The sequence below is a fragment of the Miniopterus natalensis genome, chromosome 8, assembly GCF_054644295.1.
Source record: "Miniopterus natalensis isolate mMinNat1 chromosome 8, mMinNat1.hap1, whole genome shotgun sequence".
Lineage (NCBI taxonomy): Eukaryota > Metazoa > Chordata > Mammalia > Chiroptera > Miniopteridae > Miniopterus > Miniopterus natalensis.
This window is the reverse complement of record NC_142088.1, coordinates 13,558,238-13,580,797: the sequence shown is the minus strand read 5'-3', so window position 1 is coordinate 13,580,797 and position 22,560 is coordinate 13,558,238. Positions and strand designations below refer to the sequence as shown.

Sequence of the window (22,560 nt, the reverse complement as noted above, 5' to 3'; positions counted from 1 at the left end):
GTCATATCTTCTCTTACATGAAGGGAGCTTCCAACCAGCAGGCTAACTGAATGCCACTTCTCTGGTTTCTCCATTGTTTATTTATACCATCACCTATTTTCTCAAGTGTGCCAAGACCAAGAGATCTTCAATCATTCTTCCTGTGGCTACAAATAAAACTGAAAATAAAACAGAGAGACCTCATAGTCTATGGGAATGGCTTCTGACAATAAAGACTTTGCATTTACTCTGCTCCTTGTGCCTGGGGTTTTAATTTAACACATCAACGAAAAGGCTGCATTTACCAAGGGGGGAAACACCCAGCAGGACTTAACTTTTATTAGTGCAATTTGTAAGAAATTACTGCATTTAATGAGAAAATCGTTAAGCATGAAAAAAATGGGCTGTGACTGAACTTGTGGAGTTTAAATGGTGAGGTTTAAATTGAATTTTTTAGTTATTGGTAAGAAAAATAATAATAATAAAACAACCAGGGCTGTATCTGTACAGCTGATGTGGTCAGCACTTCGCATACCTTAGTTCAATTTCCTGTGCCACTGGTCATGCATAGTATTATAGCTGCGGTGTTCTCCTCTAAGTGGGATTCACTGACTTTTTTCTGTTCTTAAAAGGGAGGCAGGCAACTTCTGTCTGTAATGAGGAAGTCTGGGCCAGAGTCTGACAGAACAACTTGTAAAAGGAGGAAGGACAGGGAAGAGGCAAAGAGCAGGACAGAGCTGTGTCTACTTCACAGGCCAGCTGCCTAAAAACAAGACAACATTTGAATATCCTTTTTGGGTTTGAAAAGCATATACTTTTTTCTTAGTTCTCAGTTTCTTTTGTTGCCACCCAGACTTCCTCCCCCTCCCCCCCAAGAAGACTGTTTCATTGAAGACCACAAAGCTAAAAACAAGAATACCAGACTGAGGAGCACAGACATTCGGGGCAAACTCTTTCTGGGATCTCAGATCTGAACTCTTTTGGAAGTGGAAGCAGAATGGATATTTAAGATATAAATCAGCATGTCTTTTGTCATTTAGAGGAAAAATATTTAGGATACCTTCTTTCTGTACTTAAATTTTTAGAAGAAATAATACATTTGACTTCCAAAGGGGCACAAATACCATGGGAAGATTCTGTTATTTCCAGTTCCTCTGTTTATCGTCACTGTCCATGCAGTGTGTGTTTCACATGTCAAAGCTGAAGGAAAGGGAAACTTCCAGGTAGAAGTGAAAAATCATACTTTTTACATAACTGTTTTTGTAGAAGTACAGTTTTTAAAAATGTTTAAATGGCTGGGAAAAGCTTCAAATATGCTTGTGAACGTTCTCAATAACTTACTGAATTTCATTGTATTCTACCTCTGGAAAGAAAAAAAATCTATACATTTTATCTTCCCTTACTATTTAAAGAATACCTTGTTAGTGTCTATCTCCTGGAAATATCCAGTGCATAAAATGGGCATCCACCTCTGTGGGTTTATAATAACACATTGTGCCTCTAGCCCCTAGATCCACTCCTCACCCTTCCCTGTGCCCTGGGTCTGTGGGGCGGGGTGGGGCAGAGCAGGTTGCATTTCCCAGGCTTCCACATCTGCTGGTTTCCTACTGGGTTCCACCAATGGAAGACCCTGGTGGGAGATTTGTGGGAAGTAAGGAGGGAGGGAAGAGCCAGGGTATTTCTCTTGCTCCCTTATGTGCTGGGCAGCATCTTCAGCCCCCATGGTTTTGGCTCCCATAGGACCAGGTCCCTGAGTCCTAGGTACACCCCTCTTTCTTTTTTCTTTCTCTTCTCTTCCACACACTGCTAAGGGGTGCTGCGGGCTTCTCGCTGTTCCTAATCTCTGGGTTGAGGCACCATTCTCAGTCAGCATTACAGCTTTTCATCACCTGTGTAGCAGTTGCCTGCATTAAATTTCCTGGGTTAAAGATTCAGTAATTTCTGGTCTCCTCATTTCTGGTCTCCTGACTGATGTACACACAGCCTCTACCCACAATGGCCAATTTATATCCTACAGTAAAGAGACATAAGGAAGCCTCTTTGTGATCCTTTTCTGTTTTAGTTGCATGTATTAAAAGAGACTTATTGTCTTATCAGGCAATGTTTCTTGTAAGTTTCTGGCTTAAAACAGTGATTGTAATTTACATATAGATTTAATTAATGGCAGATTGGACTACTTGCTTCTAGTGTTTTATTTGCTGATAGATAATATTTCTTTTTATTTTCTTAATGGCTGACCTGACCAGTTACTTATTTGATTTAGATGCTTGATTTTTATTGTCCCTTTTTCATTTTGTTTTATAAAGATGTCATTGTAATTGGCTATGTAAATCTGTTCTTAACATTTAAGAATGATTTAGCTGCTTACGTCTGCAAAATCTGCACCTCTTTAATAAGCAAAATTCACATGAGGCATTGAGATAGTGAGAAGAATTGAATTGGGAAACATCTTGAATGACTCCTGGGTTCAGCACAATCATTTGAAATAGCTTTTCAGTCCTTTATGTGTAATGTGTGACAGGTGAGTGAACCTACTGCTTTCTTGGCTCCGTCTGATGGAGGGAAGAAGCCCACAATAAACTTCCTTTCACTTTGTTAGAAGCATCTTGGCAGAGGGCAGAAGTGGGAAGTTAATGTAAAGTCAGAGGCCAACAAGCACATGGCCCAGGAGTTTCAGCCCTCGTGACTGCAGCAAGAAGAGAGGTGATTTGTTTTATGGGCCTTTGGATGGTGTTGAATGTTTTCTCTAGAGAGGGAGAACATGCATTTCAGATTAAACAAGAGACTGCCATTTTCCTCTTACATAACCCTTCTGAATCTGGATGGCATCTTAATATAACACTAAAGTATTATTGTTTTGAGAATGATTTTGTGTATCAACAGTCTGTACTCATGTAAGATGCTGGGTTAATATATAATGCCCATACTTAAAACCTCAAAGTCCAGGACAGACATTTTTGAAATTCAGAATTGACATTTTGATGTTGAAGTCATTGAGATAAATGGCCGCCCTTTGTCCTAAGACGGATGGCCCTTGCAATGGCCACTTTTTATATTAGCTGTTAATGAATATTACTGAGCCTTTGACTAATTTTGAAAAACATTTTGGTGAATTGTAATTGGGGATGTGATTTACTGAGTATGAAAACTGGCAGGCCCTTCTTTAGCCCTATGATTGATGTAGAAGCAGAGAAAGCACCCTGATGATCAGCATTTCCTTTATGTGAGATGGGGAGGAAGGGGAAGTCAAAAGCATAATCTAGCCGAGGAAAAATATTTTTGTCAGCCTCTTCTGTATTATACTTTTATTTAAAGTGGCAGGAAAGTATGAAGTGCCACCATATTTGGGAAGGGAACTCTCTTGTCCACATCCCATTCTTATACTCAGTATATTAAAGCATCATTCATAACAGCCTTTCACTAGTGTCAAATGATTCGATATAGTCAGTGAACCACAGAATAGTCTAGGGAGACGGACAGAATTCAGAATCATGGGTCAGATACATAGACTAAGTAACTGATTGTTCCTAGAAGGGCAAAATCTGGTACTTTGTGTTCACTGGGTCTGTTGGAAGTTTGGCTGTGTTCATCTGTGTTCCTGAACCTTCTGGAGGAAAGCATAGAACAGTCTAATATGTAAATAACAAAACTGAATCCGAGTATGCCCACAGATAGATACATAAGGACTTCATTCTTAAATAGAAACGGTATTGACGTTCCTACTTCCTTTTCTTTGAATTCCTTCTTTCCCCTATCATTATTGCAAATGGGTTGTTGGCTTTTACATTTGCTTTATTTTAGTCTCTTTTGAATATTTTTCTCCGTAAGATGGCAGCTGCGTGTGTGTTCCATCATGTTTCAAAATAAAATGGGTCAGAAAGCTGTTTTTGCACAGCGATTCAGTACCTATTTAGTTGCTGCGTAGACTCCTGGATCTAAGGACTCAGTAAGTTTCAGTCCTTAATCCCTTCTGTTCTTTATACCCTTTTCCTCGCAGTCTTTGTGTTATCATAGTAAGTAACATTACTTAAGTAATACTTCATGACACAGCAGACAACTCTTCTCTTAGTGTCTGTGACACCGTAGCCTCCTGGTTTTCATCTACCTCCCTGACTATTTTCTCTTAGCCCCTTCATCAGCTCCCGTTCCTCTTTCCGGCCTCTAAATGCTGTAGTTCCTTAGAGACTCCATCTTGAACCCCTTATTTCCCACACATTCCGAAGAGCCAAGCTCTGTCCTGCCTCAGGACTCTCACGCATGTTGTTTTCTTTTTGGTACTCCCTTCCTTCCAACCTCTTCCTGTCTGATTCTCTCCTTTTTTTTAAATTGATCTTAGAGGAAAGGAGTGGGGAGAGGGGGAGAGAACATGGATGTGAGAGAAACATCGATTGGTTGCCTCCCACACATACCCTGACTGGGAATCAAACCTACCACCTTTTGGTGTACAGGTCGATGCTCCAGCCACTGAGCCACCCAGCCAGGGCCCTGTCCAGTTCTTATTCCTCTTGTTTGTCCCTGTACTCCTGTCCGTGGACCCCATATACATATGGGGACCATTTGTTTTCTTCAAACATAGCACGGGCTTCCCCACCTCTGTTCTTTCGACTTTTACTCACTCTGTTTTCTGCTATATGACGGCTACATTTTATTTTTCATTGCCCAGCTAAAAAAACATGTTAATTCATGAAGCTTTCTTATAATCACCAGATATTTTTAAAAACTCAGATCAGTTGCTGTATTCCCGTAGCACTCTTCACGTTTACACCTTTTGTGTATGTGTGCTATATCCTTTATTGGAGTGTGAACCCCTCAAAAGCAGGAATCCTGTCTTCAACTTAATTAAATCTTCCACAGAACACAGCATAGTGTCTTATACATAGCATTTACACAATAAATACGTACCAGGTTAAATTAATGAAAATGATCACTAAATCAAGCATAGAGGAATGTTTACATTATAGCTTGAAAAATCCCTCATACTCATTCAAAAGAAATGAGAAACTTGGAATCAGAGATTACTGCCATTGACCTATAAAGGCTCTTATTTGTGCCCAGATATATAACTGAATGAACTTTATATCAAACTATCTGATAAAGGAGGCTGCTGTAAGTGGTACAGGAGCTATCAAACGTTTGTTTACTTCACCTTCCCAAGCTGTGAAAGGGAGATAGCTTGTGTTGCTTTGAGCTCCTGTTGATGGTTGTCTGCTGTGCCTGCTAATCAGGGTTGTATTGTTTACCTTGTATAAAAAGACCCATCCGAGCATTCTTTCTCTCCTTTGAATTGTTGGATGTTCATTCACTGCTGCAGGATACATTCGTAAAGGTTTCTTCTGAAATTGCAGGGAAGCGTTTCTTTAGTCCCTCAAGTTTGTTAAGTACTGTATTATAACGGAGATCATAATTTCCTAGCTGGTAGAAGAGATGAAATGGTTACTGGGCATATTATCTCTTGCTGCGAAATTTTTGTATTAGAAAATACTTTGTCCAGTTTTTAATCCTTTCCACATGATGTAAGAGCCTTAGGAAACAAATGGGTGGCACCAAGTTTCCTGTCTTTCATAAGGCATTAAGCAGTGCTAAGGTCACTTTGATTCAGGTAGTGGCCCTTATAGGCGATCCTTGAAAGTAGTTTGTATTAGTATTGTATGCACATGTTCATAACTGTCAGAGTGCTCAGATGAGGCCATGATCATGGCAAACACGCAGTCTTAGAGTATTTTGACCATTTAACATAAATCCCTGAATAGCCAGCTAGGGAGTGGTTTCAGGGGGCAAGTGAGAGTGAGCCTTTAGGCCGTGAAGGTGCATGTCTCCTTGGTTTATTCTTCTACACAGATCATAAGGGTGGGTTTTTATCTGCTCAGCAACTTAAGTTCCCTGATGACGTTATGTTTCTATTTTTCTCTGCCTTTATACTGAAGAATTGTTTGTTTATAAGGCAGCCCCAAGTTGCAGTCTGCCTTGGAAGTGATAACATCATTAATGTATTTTCTCTTTCTGTAGCATTTATGACATTGCTGGCTGACAGTTACTGTTTATTAAGTATTTATTATGGCTTATAGAGTGCTGAGCAACATAGAGATTATTTGGGTTCAGCTGAGGGCAGAAGATATATAGCAATGACTTCCCATTCTAAAGGATGTTATTAGGTTAAGATGAGGCTGGTCTTTTCTAATTTGACCTGGGATTGGTAGAAGATGGGGTGTCCCTGCCTCATTTTTCACTGTCTTGCACTATTTGACATTTATCTTAAGTGGAATTAGGGGAGGGACTGGAGGACCTATCTTGTATGAATATATCAGGAAAGACAGTTTTGGATTACCCCAATGGCCCCTAAATTCTGGGGAAAGGGAAATAAAAAGCAGAAACAACAATTTTTTTAAAAAACAACAACTTAGTATTTGAAATCTCAGATGGAACATTTAGCTATAATTCTAAGCATTTTAGAAATTAAATTTTATTTCTTGAAAAATATCAGTAAGTACTACCCAGACTTTTCAAATAGAGACTTTTGGAATCAGCATTTTGCATCTCATCCCTGCCGCAAACCACCATCCCCCGCCGCCCCGGAAAAGAAGTATTGTGCGTACTGACCATGAGACTCCTGAACCGTAACATACTTAAAGGCACACAGAAGGATATATTCTCTCTAACATGCATCACTTAGAGAAAAACAAAATTATTGTCTTGTGTTCCAGCAAGTTGCCAGCTAATAAACCACATTGAACAGTTTTTGGATACTAACGAAACACCATATTTTATGAAGAGCATGGACTGCATCAAGGTCTTCCGGGAAGAAGCCATTCAGGTAATGCTCTCCTCGCCTGTCTCCTCATCCTAAACTGTTGCCCATCATCGCAGGGGAGACACACGCAGCACCCACAAATAAGCCTAGGCTTTGGGAGGGATCATTCTCACTGTGAATAGCAATGTATGCCAAGAGAAGTGGAGATGACTCACTCATCCTAGTGTCATTTCTGAGGGGGAGGAAAGATGGGTGGGTGGATGAGTGGAATGTTTTATCCCCGGGAGTTAGTGGTTTTTTACACTATAGCCCTGGCTGTATTGGGCAAACAAGGAAATTTCCATTGTAACTTTTGGTGATCCACTCATTATTATAAAGGATGGGCTAACTATTTTAAGGATATTGATGGGAAATATATATCAGCATACTTATTGAGAAGGATTTTTATGAAGACAGGAGTAGGGATTTGAATGCCAGGGGGAAAAGGACACTGAAAATTAATTAGTACCTCTGTCCTACCTTTTGTGTGGGTTTTTTTGTTGGAGGTGTATTTTATTAGAAATGTTTATAAAACACTTCAAAAAATCTTCCAAATTATTTCTAGACTATTATATGTAATCTCTAGGCAAGAGTAAGCAAGTTTAAATTAGAAAATATGTTTTAAAGTAGCCACAGTTGTAGTTCTTATATGGGCGCTTATTAATATTTGCTGAATGAATGAGCAGTATAACTCTTGAATAGTTTAGATACTTGCAAAGAATAAGAAATGGGAAAATGGTTAAAATTAGAATAGAATATGAGATTCAGTAGTAGGTGACCCAAATGCCCTACAGATAAAAGACAAAATTTTGGAAAAGTAGAGTCTAGAGGAGACAGGGTACTCAGTCAGGTGGAGAAAGATTTGGTTAGGTGAAGAAGTACAGCTTTTAAGTAACACCGCTCCTCCTGGGCTAGATGGTGTCTGGTGACATTTCTGTGCACTCCTGCCACCACTTGTCCTTAACAGTACTGGAAGACAGATTTCTTTAGGGGAAAAAAAAAGAAAGAAAGGAAAAATAAAAAAGAGATGGAGGAGAATCAAAGATACTTTAGAATGGTGTCAATCTTAATGCAAAGGTGTTTTTAACTGTAAATTTTTTTTGAAGAAATGTTTTATGCAACAGTTGGGGAAATGTGAATACTGACTGGTTATTTGCTCCTATTAAGGAATTATTGTTAAATTTTATGAGTATTTTTTTAAATCTCTATTTTAGATTCTTATAGATGAAAGTATGATAGACATTTGCTTCAAAACAGAATTGTGGGAGAAGGTGGGGGCATAGATGAAACAAGATGGCCAAGCCAATTGCTGAAGCTGGGTGATGGGTACATGAGCGTTCAATGAATTATCCTCTCTTTTTGTTTGAATGTCTATATTAAAAGTTAAAAAACAAAGCACCAGGCCAGCAAAAGGCTGTGTGGCTCTGGGAAGTTTTGAACCTTCCACAGGTAGAAAGATCTCAGGTTCCCAGCAAACAAAGCTGAAATTGGAAATAACAGTCTTCCATTTACCAAAGAACTATATATATACTAAAAATAAAAAATATGTATGTATATTAATATATACATAACGACTATATATATATGTTATGAATGATGGATTCAGTATATATAGTACTTTGGTCTGGGGATGACTATTCTTACATTTGCTCTGACTTGCCCCCCCAGTTTTCAGAAGAACAGCGCTTTAACAATTTCCTGAAAGCCCTTCGAGAGAAAGTGGAAATTAAACAATTAAATCATTTCTGGGAAATCGTCATTCAGGGTAAGCTATCATTTTCTCCAAATATTTATGCTATTTTTTTCTAAATATAAATTGTATTGTGTGATGACTTTCGATGTGGATTGGGAATTGCTCGGGATTCAATGAACTAAAAATATTATTTAATAAGCCTAAATACAAAGTGATAAATAGTAAGTGAACATATAGTCTCACATGACTATATGCAGCCTCACCCATTTCCAAGATTGTGCCTTTCTATTGGGTGAAAGAAGCTGTGAGGGCAAAACTGCCCCCTTCCTCAGATTCTTAGATACTTTGAGTCCTGCTGGACCCACGGCCCTTTCATTGACCTCACCTGCTACCTTCATGACCCTGTTGCTGGGATTTTCATATCAGCAGGCCAGCATCTTCATGCACCAAATTTGGCCACTCGGTTCCTCGCTTATTCACAGTGGCCAATGCAAATTAAACCTAGAAAGAAGGCAACATAACACTTTTTTTAAGCTTGATGGTTCATTTTCTTCATGCCCTTTGCCCATTTTTTTTTAAGCCAACTTACTTTTTTTTTTTCTTCCAGAACCCAAGTACAAGGTATTACCTATTAAAAATACATATTTTAAAAACAATGATGTTGAAAAGTATGAAACCTTTCACTTGAAATAGGTCCTCAGAATTATTTTCAGCCTGGCTTTATGTGCATTTCTGTGTGAAGGAGTTACATCTATCCAGCTTTAACAGGCAGCTTTTCATCACACAGCCAACCATTTCCCTGACAGTTCATTTCTCAGCCCTTTAACTTCTGCACTGAGGAGCAAAAGCAATTAGAATAGGTGGTGAATGGGGCTTCCTCAAATCCCTCTTGTGTCTCTGCTGCCGACCCGGTAGGTGAAGGAGATTGGTTTTGGTATTTATTGAATGCCTCCAGCATATTGTCTGCTGAAAAGAAACTTGCAGGACATACACAAGATACATATTTTTGAGCGCTTATATCCTATTGAGAGAATACACATGACTTGTGCCACTTCTAGGTACAAATGGATGTTAAATGCATGTGCTTTTCTGAAAGTATTTCATGCATCATCCATTTGAGGCAGGAGAAAATCTTAGGAAGACAAGAAAAGTAAAGGGTAGATTTTTCTATCCTTGGTTTGCTCTCACTGAGCTAAAATTGATGTACTGTGCTAAATGATAGACGTGCCGTTGAAAGAGCATATTTCCTCCTGACCTTAGCCTTCTGGTCCCTTCATCAACAGCCAGTAACGCTACTGTAAGTCAAAATATCTGTAGATTCCCATATTGGGTACCTAATGAGTTTGGACCAAAGTATACGGTCATTAAGTTATCATTTACTGACCTTCTGCTGGATACTACATTGAGGGGTATGTAAAGGTGAATAAACATGCCCTAGGGAAAAGTGTGCAGTCCCATTAGGAGAGAGAATTTTTTTTTAAATATATCTTTATGGATCTCAGAGAGAGGAAGGGAGAAGGAGAGAGGGATAGAAACATCAGTGATGAGAGAGTCACTGATTGGCTGCCTGCTGCACATCCCCACTGGGGATGGAGCCCGCAGCCCGGGCATGTGCCCCAAGTGGGAATCGAACCTCGATCTCCTGGATCCTAGGTCGATGCTCAACTGCTGAGCCACACCTGGCCGGGCAGGAGAGAGAAAATTTATACAAATAGTTATACAGGGTGAGGTATGATGAGAGCCATTTCAAAGGCAGGAACAAAGTGAACTGAGAATTCTAAAGAAGAGATTATTTCTATCTGGATTTAAGCAAGGAAGCCTTCATGGAGCATTTGAGATGTGGCCTTTATTTTACACAAGCAAAAATGGGAGAAGGGATAATGTAAGATGGGAGGAACAATGTGAATCAAGTGCCTTTGTAGTTTTATATTTCTTATAGAGAAGAGCACCATCATAGTTTAAAGACTCTCCATTACTAAATGGGAGGAGGTGTAGTGGAAAGGAAGGTGGGATTGGGGTTGATTCTGTACTTGGATTTTACTCTCTGAATTACTTTTTAGATGGAATTACTCTGATCACCAAAGATGAAGCCTCTGGAAGCTCTGTCACAACTGAGGAAGCCAAAAAGGTATTGATAACTCCCTGTCTTTAGATCAATCATTGTAGAGTATATTATTTTCTTGCTACCCGTTTTTGCTTGAAGAAGTTACATTTTAAGGGTAACTAAATATAGTGTACCCATTTTTATTCAGCCAACAGGCAAATTCCCTCAGCTGCAGCATCCTTGTGGGAGAAATTATAATCTCACTCAGTTTTTGTAGACTGTGGTAATGTGTCTACAACTCGCCTGTGATCCCAGCTCCAGTAGCTCTAAGCTCCTGAAGTCCATAGAGCACACAAAAGTTAGCCTAGACCCCAGTAAAGGCTATAAGATCCATGTAGCCCTATGACTCCCACCCGGGCCACACATTGGTCTACCTGGGGAGCTATTTTTTACAAAAAATATGGATGACCAGACCCCTCCCCAAGGTACATTTTGTCTGAGATGGAACCTAGGCACAGTTTTGAATTTGTAATTCAAATTGTGATGTGCAGCAAGGTAGCAAAACACTGGTGTTTAGCATAAGGCACATCTTGGTGTTTTCAGTAAGTAAAAAAAACCATGTATGAGACCCCAGGAGCGTTGTATCAACACAAATAGTTAGGCCAAGGTCTCCTTGTTTGGTGTGTGGGTACTGAATCTTTGCTGTGTGTGGCTCTATGTCAAAAAATATGGCTGTGTTGCTCCATAACCCTTCATTATGCCTAGGTTTTTGGTGAAATTTTAATGAAATTAAGTTGAACAGCTTAAAAGTATATGGCTCATAACTAGTGTCACCCCAGCACATTTAATTTAAGTATGTGGTTCATAGCATTCATCCTCAGTTTCAGTCACTGGTTGGCCCAGTCCTGCTAGCACAGCGCCTGGCCGCTGGCAGTTGTGTACTAATCCTCTGCTGTCTGCTAGACATGGTGCTGGGTGGTAAGATAGCATCCCTGTCCTCTAGAAACTCAAATGATCAGTTCCCAGGTAGCAGAAGGAGGCAGTGAGACTGAAGAAATACTGTGCACATGAGCATGTGAAGGGAAAGCTTGGTCTGGGGTGGCAGGGAGGAATCTGTTACGGGAATGGCAGGAACAAGGCTAGAAATGTTCATCTTATGGCTAAATTCAAAATTTTAAATGCCTTGAATTTTTATAGAGCCATTTGGCAGAAACTATAATATTGTTTGGGAGAGTAGTTAGTCTGAATATGCAGGAATTTTTATTAAGCATTTTGCTTGGCAAAAGCCTTTTGATTATTGCCTCAGAAGGGGTTCTGCAGTGCCTGCACCCTCTCTGCCATAATCAGTACTGTGAGTCTGCCAGTACGTGCGATAGTGTAATTTAGCTGCTGCGTTTTATTTCTGCCTGTTACTTTATACAATGGCGTAATAGTATTTCCCCCTTGAACTGGGTTATATCATTCAGGGCTCTGCAGAGAGACAGAACCAGTAGACTGTGTGGTGCGGAGGAGACTGATTTATTTTAAGGGATTGGCTCACAGGATTGTGGAGGCTGGCAGATCTGAAACTTGTTGGACACCAACAAGCTGGAAACTTAGGCAGGATTTCTATTTACAGTCTTAAAGAAGAATTTAACTGATTGGATAAGGCCTACCAACATTATTGAAGGAACCTTTACTTAAAGCCAGCTGATTGTAAATGTTAACCACATCTGCGGAATACAGTCAGAGCACCATCTAGATCCATGTTTGACGCAGCAGCTGGGTACCATGGCCTCCGTAAGTGGACACTTAAAATTAACCACCACAGAGGGTGAAGGCTTATCAGTCAGTTTTTGCTAAACAAATAAAATAAGTTGACACAAACACTTTAATTTTAGTCACTATTACATTAAAATATCTGTGATCTAGGTGCGAGTTGAGTACATATTACAGTTTTTGGAGGAAGAGGGAAACAGTGATCTAAAAGGTAGTTTTCCTCCCAGAGGTGTGACAGCTAAGTGAATCCAGTACATTAAAAAGGAAAGAAACCTGAAAGAGGATAATATGCTTCTTGCAAATTGTCCAGGGTTTGTTCCCTGTTGCACATGAGATGTCGTGTAATTTAAGGACACAGAGCCTACCCATCAGGAATTTTGATGTCTGACAGTTAAGCTATAGAGAGGAATTTCAGTTAATGACTATGTCTGGGGTGGTGTCCTTACATGATTCTAATATCAGCAAAACTGATTTCAGTTGGCTGTAATTTAAGACAGTTCTGAAAACTTCATCTTTGGAGAGAGAACACAGTAGACAGTAGAGTAGAACCCAGTGTCTGACTCCCATGCGCACACTGGCTTATCTGACTTGGGAGGTTATGCTTCTGCGTCTGCTTCAGTGTCACGTGAACCTTCATTTTGTTTTTCAGGGTGAAGATTTAATACTATGTATTAGAAACGTTTTTGAGTTGCACCTGTTGGTGTTTGGAGGGAACTGTAGACGGGAGAGGGCATTTATGGATGATAGCAGGGAGAATTACTGAGAATTACTAAATTACTGGCTCATGGCAGCTGGTTCTTGTGGTGTTGATAGGAGAGACCTGCTTCACTATTTCTTAGCTAGGTTAGGAAGCGTGATCACTTTGTGCACTAAAATAGTCATTTACATTGCTTTTAAAACAAGTGTTAAATTTGGTCACTTCTCTCAAATAATCAGTTAAGGAAACTTGACTATAATCAGAGAGATTGAAGAACCATCCTCACAGTGCACTTAAACCCTTTTAAGATATTTACAGATTATTTAAAGTTGGCAAGCTGTCAGATGCTTGCTGTCGAGTGTTGATGACTTGAGAGGAAATAATTACCCAGGGATGTCCATTTTAAATGAAAATTAAATCCTAACTTTACACTTGCACATCTGAAGGAGAACTATTTCCCCAGTGTATTCTAGAAATGTGTGGATGTTTTGATTCTCTGAGAAATATAGATAAGTCAGCTCTGCTGCAGAAATAGAAAGTTCCCTCATGGCATAAATTTAGATACAGGCAGTCACTTTCTTTTAACTGCTCCGATACCTCTCATTGCATTTTGAAGCCTTGACATAAATATTACCGCTTTTACATTCATTTTTTTTTGTCATTATAACCTGTCAATTCTTTCAATTAACTTTTTCCATTTCTGGTTGTTATTCTTAGACATACCATTGACTTTTTTTTTCCCCCTTTTCTTTTTTTATTGATTTTAGAGAGGGAGAGAGAGAGAAACATGAACATGAGAGAGATACATCAATCGGCTGCCTCCTGGACGCCTCCTGCTGGGGATTGAGCCCACAACCGGGGCATGTGCCCTGACCTCCTGAACCGCAACCTCTTGGTGCATGCGACGATGCTCAACCAACTGCTCCACACTGGCCAGGGCACCATTGATCCTTGATGTTTGGTTGTCTTTGTGCAGCTCAGTGTGCCCTTCCTCTGTCACTTTATTCTGTAGGCATGGTGGTGGGTAGAAGATGTGGCTGTTTATCCTGGCGCCTTCTGGGAGCAACTGGGAGACCCTTTGCCCCAATCCACAGTCAGTAAGTCAGTGACTTGTGAAAGGTCAGGATAGGCTTGAAATTTATCTTCTTTATCTTTTTCAAGTTTCTTCTCGCTAACCTGTGTTAGGGTTAAGAACAGTGGCTCTCAACCAGGAGATTTTGCTCCCCAGGGGACACTTGTCAGTCTAGAGACACTTATAGTGGTCACAACAGGGAGCGTGCTACTGACTCCTAGTGGGTTGAGGTCAGGGATGTTTTGAAGCATCTGACAGTGCACAGGACAGCCCCACAACAGATTGTCTGGCCCAAAATGTTGATAATGACAATGTTCAAGAGGCCCTGGATTAGAAGACTCCAAACAAGCCAGATTCTTAACTAAGGCAAAGGACATTGGCTTATGTTGTATAAAATTTTGTCCAGCTGGAGAGAATCCTAATGATCTCTTAGCCGAGTTTTTATTTTTAAAACTGAAAGCTTACGAGGTGGTGCTCCTCAGGTGATCGGCAGTGGGAGTGGCAGATCGAGAGCACCTGTGCCCAGGGGACAGAACCTGAGAAATAGTGATCTTGTGCCAACTCCTTATTTTATAGATGAAGAAATTTAGGGTCTTGAGAAATAAAATGATCTGTCCAGTAATCCAATTGTAGGACCATTCTTTTTACTCCACATTAAGAACAGAGAGGGGAAAGAGGGTTAATCCCCATGGTTTTTGGAGTATTATTTCTCTTGGGATTGAAAGAGGCTGAGCTAGTCTAAATAGTCATTTGATACAAGCTCTATGGGGGGTAAGGGGGATCATCTTTTTAGCACTTGTTTTTCTTGTAGCTGCCTAATTTAACTTCCTCTGCTGTTGTAGACATTGATTTTCCACTTTAGCATTATACAGGGTGGGGCAAAAGTAGGTTTACAGTTATTAGTATGGAAAATAACACAATAATTAATAATGATACAAGAATAAACTGTGTTTCAAGTACTCACAACTGTGAACCTACTTTTACCCCAGAGCTTAGTGATCTGGTTATTTTACAGATGCTGTTAGAGAGGTGAAGTTGACTTACAGTTCGTGGCTAGCAGGACTGACTAGAATCCAGACCCCTGAACTGCAGTCCCCTTTCCACCACCACTGAGGCGCCATTCTCACGCCTCTGCCTTAGAATGCCTCCTCCACATCTACATACAGAAAAGAGGCTCACATTGCCTCCTTCAGGAGTGCACCAGTTTGTGTGTGAGTGTGTAAAAGGTCTCCAGAGTCTTGTGAAGGGCTGATTGTAAGATCAGAATTTAAAAATTGTTTCCTGAAAACAGTTGTCTCTAAGCGCTTGCCCCTGTTGGGCCCCATGATATTTTCCTTGGCTCTTTCCACTTTCCTTTTCTGCCTTCATCTCTGGTGTAGCTGCTCTGTGTGCTAGTAAAAGCAAAGCAATAATGAAAATGTCACGGTGTTACCTTACGTTTGTTTTGAGCTTGATACTTGCAAGATACAATTTTTAATTTTTTATTGAGATGGAATGTACGTACAGCAAATACACAAATCTTAAATGTGCAACCTGATGAATTCTTACACATTCATATATCTTGGTGCCCACCAATCAGATAAAAATATATAACATTTCTGTCACCCCAGAAGGCTCCTTGGTACCTTTTCAGTCAGAACTCCCCTGTCCCTGAAGTAACCACTGTTCTGACATCTGTCCCTTGCGACGAGTTTTGCCTGTTCTTAACCTTCTTATAATTGGAATCATGCCTTTTATGATTCATCCATGTTGTTAAGAGTTGTTCATTCTTTATTATAGCTATGTAGTAGTCTCTTTTATGGTTATAACACAATTTATTCATCCACTCTCCTGATGATGACCATTTGATTGACAGTTATAAATAAAAATGCTGGGGCTGTTGTTATACATAATATTTGGTGGACATATGTTGGGTATATTTCTGGGAATTGAAACATAAAACCTTTAATACCAAAGAGCATTTTGCATACTTTATTTCATCTGAGACTCACTACACCCCCATGAGGTAGAGAGGGTAAGTAGTGGTATTCCCATTTTATTTTTGAGGAAAATGGTTATAGAACGGTTAGGTGCTGGCCCAGGGATGCTGAGGATCTGGGAGCTAAGGCTGTGGCTCTGTTCCCCGCACTAGGCTGCAGGATTTCTTGGCTGCACTGTAGTGCCTTTATAGCATGAAATAAGCTAGAGGAGGCATTAATGAAACTGGAATGTATGTCATTTTAGACAAAATACACACAAGTGGCCTTTCATTCTTCCTGATGTTTTTATACATCTAGATTATGGTGGTTTTTGGAATCACATGATGGTGTTGGAATCAGCCCAGTGGAAGCCATGTGTCTTTAATTTGGGGAGTATTAAGGGTCTGAGCAGAAGTTGACAGTTTCTAGTTCTGTGGAGGGATAGGACTGGAAATTCCTACACAGGCTGTCAATTCCATTTCTCTGCTGGGAGCTAGGATTGTATTTCCGTGTACTTGGAAAGTAATAGTTTATCCATTCCCTAAAGATCTCCAACGAAGGAGGCTCTTTCTTGGTAGTCCTGAGTGAATGATGGTGGTCTGAGGTAGGAGAAGTGCATCACGCACATGCCCTTCTATTTATTTTCTACCTTTTCAGCATCTTGCAGGAAGAAAGAGCACAAGAAGAGATGAGAGTTGGCTCCTACCCCTTTCTGCTGCCTTCAGAGAATCTGTTGCTTCTATTGAGAAAGCAGGCCCAGCCTTGAATTCTCTGCTCTCTCCCTTGCCTCCCTGCCACCATGCAGCCTGGAAATTACTGGCAGTTAAAACCTCTGATGAGGAGGAGTGATATGTGTAAGATCAGCCTTGCCTGGGGCTTTGGGAAGGATAATGGACGGCAGCCCAGCTCTTAGCTATAATTTGCTTACGCGGAAATGTTGAGCAAATCTATCAGGAAAATCAGCTGCAGATGCTCAGCTCTGGATAGAAATGAAAGTTTGTTTGCCGCTGTTCCTCTCTTCCTAGAAATTTGGCCTAGTCTCAGAGATGTGCCATTTGTGCTTAATTACATAGACCACAGTCCTACTGTGCAGACAGCCCTGCCTTATTTATCGTGTAATTGCAGTGTGAAAGGGGCTTCGCAGGTGGGGATGGAATGGGAATTGGGGCTTTTAGGGGCATGTGCCAGAATACATGAGGGGTTTTCTAGATTCGTCAGTAGTACCTACCTGGATCAGGTTACTAAGGGGTAATAGATGTAGTGGCCAGTAGAACCTTTCAGCCTGCAGTTTGTCTGTGCGTGGAAGGCGCCAGTCATTTGTGGCTACACAGAGATTTACAGCAAGAAACAGATCTACTTTATATTCTCTTCACCCCACCTGGATGTCTTCCCCTTTAGCCACTGTATTCCTGACAAGGGGAATCATGATGGGGTTAATGATTATGAGAAAAGAAACAAAGTAAAAATCATTTTAATAGTGATAATAATTAGGAGAATCATAAATAAAGATCAATTTGGGACTCTAGGGTAGAGCAGAGTTTAATCTTTCAACATAAACCATATGTAAATTCACATGTAGATTTCTTATTTACCTGCATTTGGCCCTCAAATGTCCTTATTAATAATTAAACACAATAAATAAATAGAATTAATGATACAAAAGCTGCATTACAGCTCTGCTGCAGACTGTACCCCTACTGCTAGCATTTTCAGTCTCTCATTCTATTGATGCTGACACTGAACACAGTCCAATTTAGGGTCAAAAAGGGTGATGGAAAGATCTATAAATGTCCTTTGAAAAATATAAATCCCTCATTTCTCAGTTATAGAAGATAATGAATGAATGGTGTGGTGGCTGTGAGGATTAAAAGTTCAGGAGAGAGGTTGTGTCAAAAACAAACCGTCATGGGCAAGTCCACAGTGCTAACAAAAACATTGCCCTGTTCTGCACATGCAGCCTGCTCTGTGGCCACTCTGTTAGCCTTGTGTTTGAGTTTTTGCCCGTGAGGAATAGAAGGACGTGCAGCACTTGCTTCCCAAGACTTGCTGCACACAACCTAATGTTTAAAGGGTAACTTGTTAAAGAGACATATTTGAGTCTGTAAATTTTAGGTTTCAGAGACCTCGACTATATCCATTGCACCATAAAAATAACAGGAATGTGCGTACAGGGAAAGCCATTCTTGCATTTTTTCATGAGAAAAGTGAGGGAAGTATAACAACATTCTTCCTTTTCGAGTGGAGGCAGCTTCAGGAGAGCAGAAGTGGGCTGGGGGGTTTGCTCACCACGGGGTGTTCCATGCACACTGACCTTGAGGAGTGCTATGGGGAGATGCATGCCCTGCCTCCCACCTCCCCTTTTAAAAGCACTCATTCCTGCAGGCCTCTCTATGCTGCCATTTTAAGTACTTATGCTACCAGAAAATCACTTTTCATGTTAGGATAGATAAATGCTTGATAAAACCTAGCTCTTAGATGCGGTTACCACGAGCCTTGAAGGAAAAGAGTCGTTCCTGCTGCCTCTTGGAGGGACAGGATGAGAGCAGGAGTGTTCAGATCATTTTCAAGATACTTATTACCCTTTTAAAGCCTGGGTTGTATTTGGAGATCCTTGCAGACTTCTCTCCAGTCCCTGGCTTTGCTGTGGATCTGCCTTTGGAAGCTCCAGGTCTAGGGCGTAGCTGCTGAGCAGAAGGGTACACAGGAGTCTTCTCATCCACCTCTTTTCAAACAGCTTCTAACACACACTGAAGGATTTCCGGAAAAGGAATTGAACAACCTCCAAGCTTACCTGTTCTTTTTGTTTTACATCATTTACAAGAAGTTCTTCCTTTTGTCCACAGAGGAGTTGAAGAATAGCTGATCATAATCTTTAAGTTCTGACCCTTCATTCTTATGATCCCTTCAGAAGAGACCAAGATGTACTGGTTTGGGGAGTTTGGTTCTTTTCTTAACCCTAATGACCCGCATGTCTGCTCTGGGAGCACAAGTGGGAACATCAGATATCTTCAGTGCCTGACTTGGGACCTCCACAGGGTCACTGCCTCAGCCAGCCACGTCCTTTCCTCCCTCTACACAGGAAACTTTCTCTGCGACTAGTTAGCGTGGACTGTTCAACCTCAAATTAGTCTTTTCACCCAGAGACAAATGAAGGAGCAAATGTCAAGATGATTTTTTTGTGGGCCACGGGCAGCAGGTCTTCTCAGGTTGGCCTGTGGCCATGCCAGAGGTTTGTTTCTGCACCTGAGGAGGGGAAATGTCATTTTGGTGTCATGACTGTCTTTATGTTCACAGTTTCTGGCCCCCAAAGAAAATACAAATGAAGACCCAGCAGCCGTCTTAGAAGAAGGCGACGTGGATGACTTAGTAAGTCCTTTCACACATGCGGGGTGTCCCCGTGGCCAAAGGCATCTGGCCTGTAGATACAGCACCAAGGCTCTCATCAGAGACTCGTTTCTTGTGTGTTTTCCCTTCTCACACACCAGAAGCTCCCCACATGGTCACTGATCACCGTGATGAACTTAGGTACTTGCCTGAGGAGGTTCCTGCGCCTGGTGGCTGCGTGTACTGTCCGCCCAGCTAACCCTCCTCCTTGGAGGCCCAGGGAGCTCAGGAGCTTGGGACACACTGTAGCAGAGTGTCCCAATTCGCAGAAATCGCCCTCAGCCGCAGTAAGCAATACAGCATGTGGTTTGCGTGGGCTGACAAATAAAAAGCAGCCTTTAAAAAGCCTAATTCTTAAATGTTCTCACTTAATGAAAACAAAACAGGCCGATAGGCATTTGGGGATTTCTGGCCCTCGTCCACTGTCTGGATGCCTGGAGGTTGTGCACAAACAAGTGTTGGCCTTTGTATCCATCTTCCACATGTGGAAACTTTCTACCTTTAAGCCACATGTGGCAGCTGTCCAGTGAAAACTGTCAAACTTCCTGGGAGAAGTTCTTAGTATCAGGGTGAGGAGACACTTGGTGCTTAACTCCTGAAGTAGTTAGTGGTGGGTAAGTGTGCACACCCATGTACGCTGCCAGCGAAGAGACCCGCTGCTGTTAAACTCTCAGCAGAACAGCAGGGCACTGAAGTGGGCCTGGCTCCTTTCTGAATGTGTTGTTCCTGTTTGCAGCTGGACATGATATAGGTCCTGGACGTGTGGGGAATCTACACGAGTCACCGTCACTCTCGTGCTGGGATTTCTACACAAAACAGCCTGGAGAAAGCCATTCAAAGGACCGGAAGCTCTGGAGATGGTCTCTGCCGGTTACGTGGAAGGAATCTCTAGATTCTTTGTGTAATGAATATATACTCATATTTGGGATATTTAGACCCCATACAAGTTTATAAAGAATCATTGTTATTTTCTGATGGATGTATTATTTCTCTTATGGTCTTATTGATCTCCATATATAACGCATGTGCTTTGAAGTTTCTGGAAAGTGGATTTCCTCCTGACCTGGCGTATTGGTGAGGATGGCAGCCCTCTTGAAGTTCTCTCACCCAGAACTGTGGCATGGCCATCCATGAGTCTCTCAGCCTTCCCAAAAGATTAGTCCATTATCTGGGCCTCTCACAGAGGCCACAGCTCACACTGATCAACAATGCCCTTCGTTTCCTACAACGGAAAGCTGAGTTTGGAAATCACGGGCAGCGTGAACTCATTGCTCTTTATTTTGCCTTTTAGCCCCACGTTGCTTTGCCTTAAGCAGGTGGGAGGGAAGCCCAGTCTCCTTGGGCACCCATTCTAAGCAGTGAGTTATGGTGTTCTCATGAAGAAAAGATGCTCTTTTGGCTCAGCCTTTGACACATTAGTGAACCCACCCCCCCAAAAAAACAAATTCACCACAGTAGTTAGGATTTTAGCATTTCATTATGCTGTTTACAGGTCTCGCCGAGAGAAAGTTTGGTCATGTTAGAACATTTCTTTACTTTCCCAGTCCTTCCCATCTCTGTCCAAGTCTCCTTCCCTTTCTCTCTGGATGATGTTTCCTTCCCTAAAATAAGAAAATAGCAAAACCCGTATTTTTTCCTGACCTCATTTCTGACCCACGTTCTAACTCCTTCCTGGACGTCACAAACTGTAGAGCACAGCCTCCCATACCCTCAGCACCCCCAGCAGCGGCCACCAATTCACTTCGTTTCGCAAACAACAGTATAGGCATAAATGACTTGCTCCTCCTGTGGCTTGCTGCCCATTACTACCTGTGCAAGGCAGTTCTCCAGTGCTGAGAATTAAAGATATCTGTGTGTTGACTGCACATGGATCTCCATGCAGAACACCTTTCAGCCAGCTGAAGGGAGAGAGGGAGGAGTGTGTCATTCTGGGCTCTGGGACACCCCTCGATACTGTGCACACTTGAGTCAGTCTTGACAGACACGTGCCCACTCAAATCAACCCCAGTGAGGATGCCTATCCAACCGACAGTTAAAGCCCAGGGGATGTTTGTGACTTAGATAAAACCTAGACAGTTCATAGAATCAAGAGGAAAAACATTGTCCTTAAAATTCTGCATCACTCAGGAGGCCCTTCCAGCCGTGTGACTCAGTTCAGTGAGTGGGCCTCAGAAGCACCCTTGTCTTTGGCCATTTGGGGAATACCCTCTTGGAAGCAGCACTGTCAAACCAGGTAATGTTTGAATCAAGTTAGTCCTTTAGATCTTCTGATACTTTTTAAATTTATGTTGTAGGTAGTGGGTTATTTTTGCTTCCCTAACCATTTTTACCTAATTATCTGAATACCTGAAGGACGAAATGAGTTTAACAGGCTAGGGAGAAAAAGGACTAAAGTAGCCATGTAATTTCTAAATCCGTTTCTTGTAGGTACCGTCCGGCTTTAAAATGCCCTTCTCTCCTGTCTACAAAGGGACACCGCTAGCCCTATGTGGATTGGCTAATCAGTGACAACTCTGAGACAGCTCCATCTTGTCGTAGCTTTCCCTGATCCAGGTGTGCCACTCCTGGAGGCCTGGCTTTCTTCTGCAACATGGACAGCTGCCTCTCAGGGATGTTAGAGCAGATGAGGAAGGGAAACTCAGAAAACTCAAGGCAGCTGGAGTTCCAGATGGCAGAAGCTTGTTTGTATGTGTTTGCGCATGCGTGTGTATGTGTTTCAAGTCTTGGGGCTTCAGCAGGTTGGTCACATAGCAGTCACTTCACCTAGCTCCTTTGTTCAAAGATTCTTCTCCGCTGTTTCTAGTCCCCTGGGCCCTAGGTCCTCTCCAGCACCAGGGTTGGGTGTCTTTTATGGGTTACTTGGATTAGTGTCCTTAGAGGTTCAATCACCATTCATAAACTGCGTGTGCCCACTGGCAAAGGGAAGCAGCGGATGGCACAGTTCTTACCAATAGTCTAAGCCAGGAGGACACTCGAAGTCTCAGGGCTGAATGGGGGGGGGTGCGTGATGGCAGAGGGGCAAAAACAATTTGTTGACTTTACAGGCATAATATATGTGCACACACAGATTCAAACCCTCTAACACATACGGGGTGGGGTATATGTAGGTTTACAGTTCATATGGAAAATAATACAGTAATAAATAATAATATAAGAATAAACTGTGTTTTGCATACTTACAACTGTTA

The 22,560-nt window shown here is 41.5% G+C and overlaps 1 protein-coding gene across 1 annotated transcript in view; it reads left to right on the top strand.

Moving 5' to 3' along the window:
- XRCC5 (X-ray repair cross complementing 5) overlaps positions 1–20,347 on the top strand; it is a 76,787-nt gene extending 56,440 nt beyond the window's left edge. Inside the window, exons 17-21 of the mRNA XM_087819603.1 lie at positions 6,681–6,790; positions 8,435–8,531; positions 10,520–10,587; positions 19,283–19,354; positions 20,109–20,347. Coding sequence (XP_087675729.1) covers positions 6,681–6,790; positions 8,435–8,531; positions 10,520–10,587; positions 19,283–19,354; positions 20,109–20,123 — 362 coding nt within the window. The 3' untranslated portion in view covers positions 20,124–20,347. The remainder of the gene's footprint in view (positions 1–6,680; positions 6,791–8,434; positions 8,532–10,519; positions 10,588–19,282; positions 19,355–20,108) is intronic.
- The last annotated feature ends 2,213 nt before the right edge of the window (positions 20,348–22,560 follow it).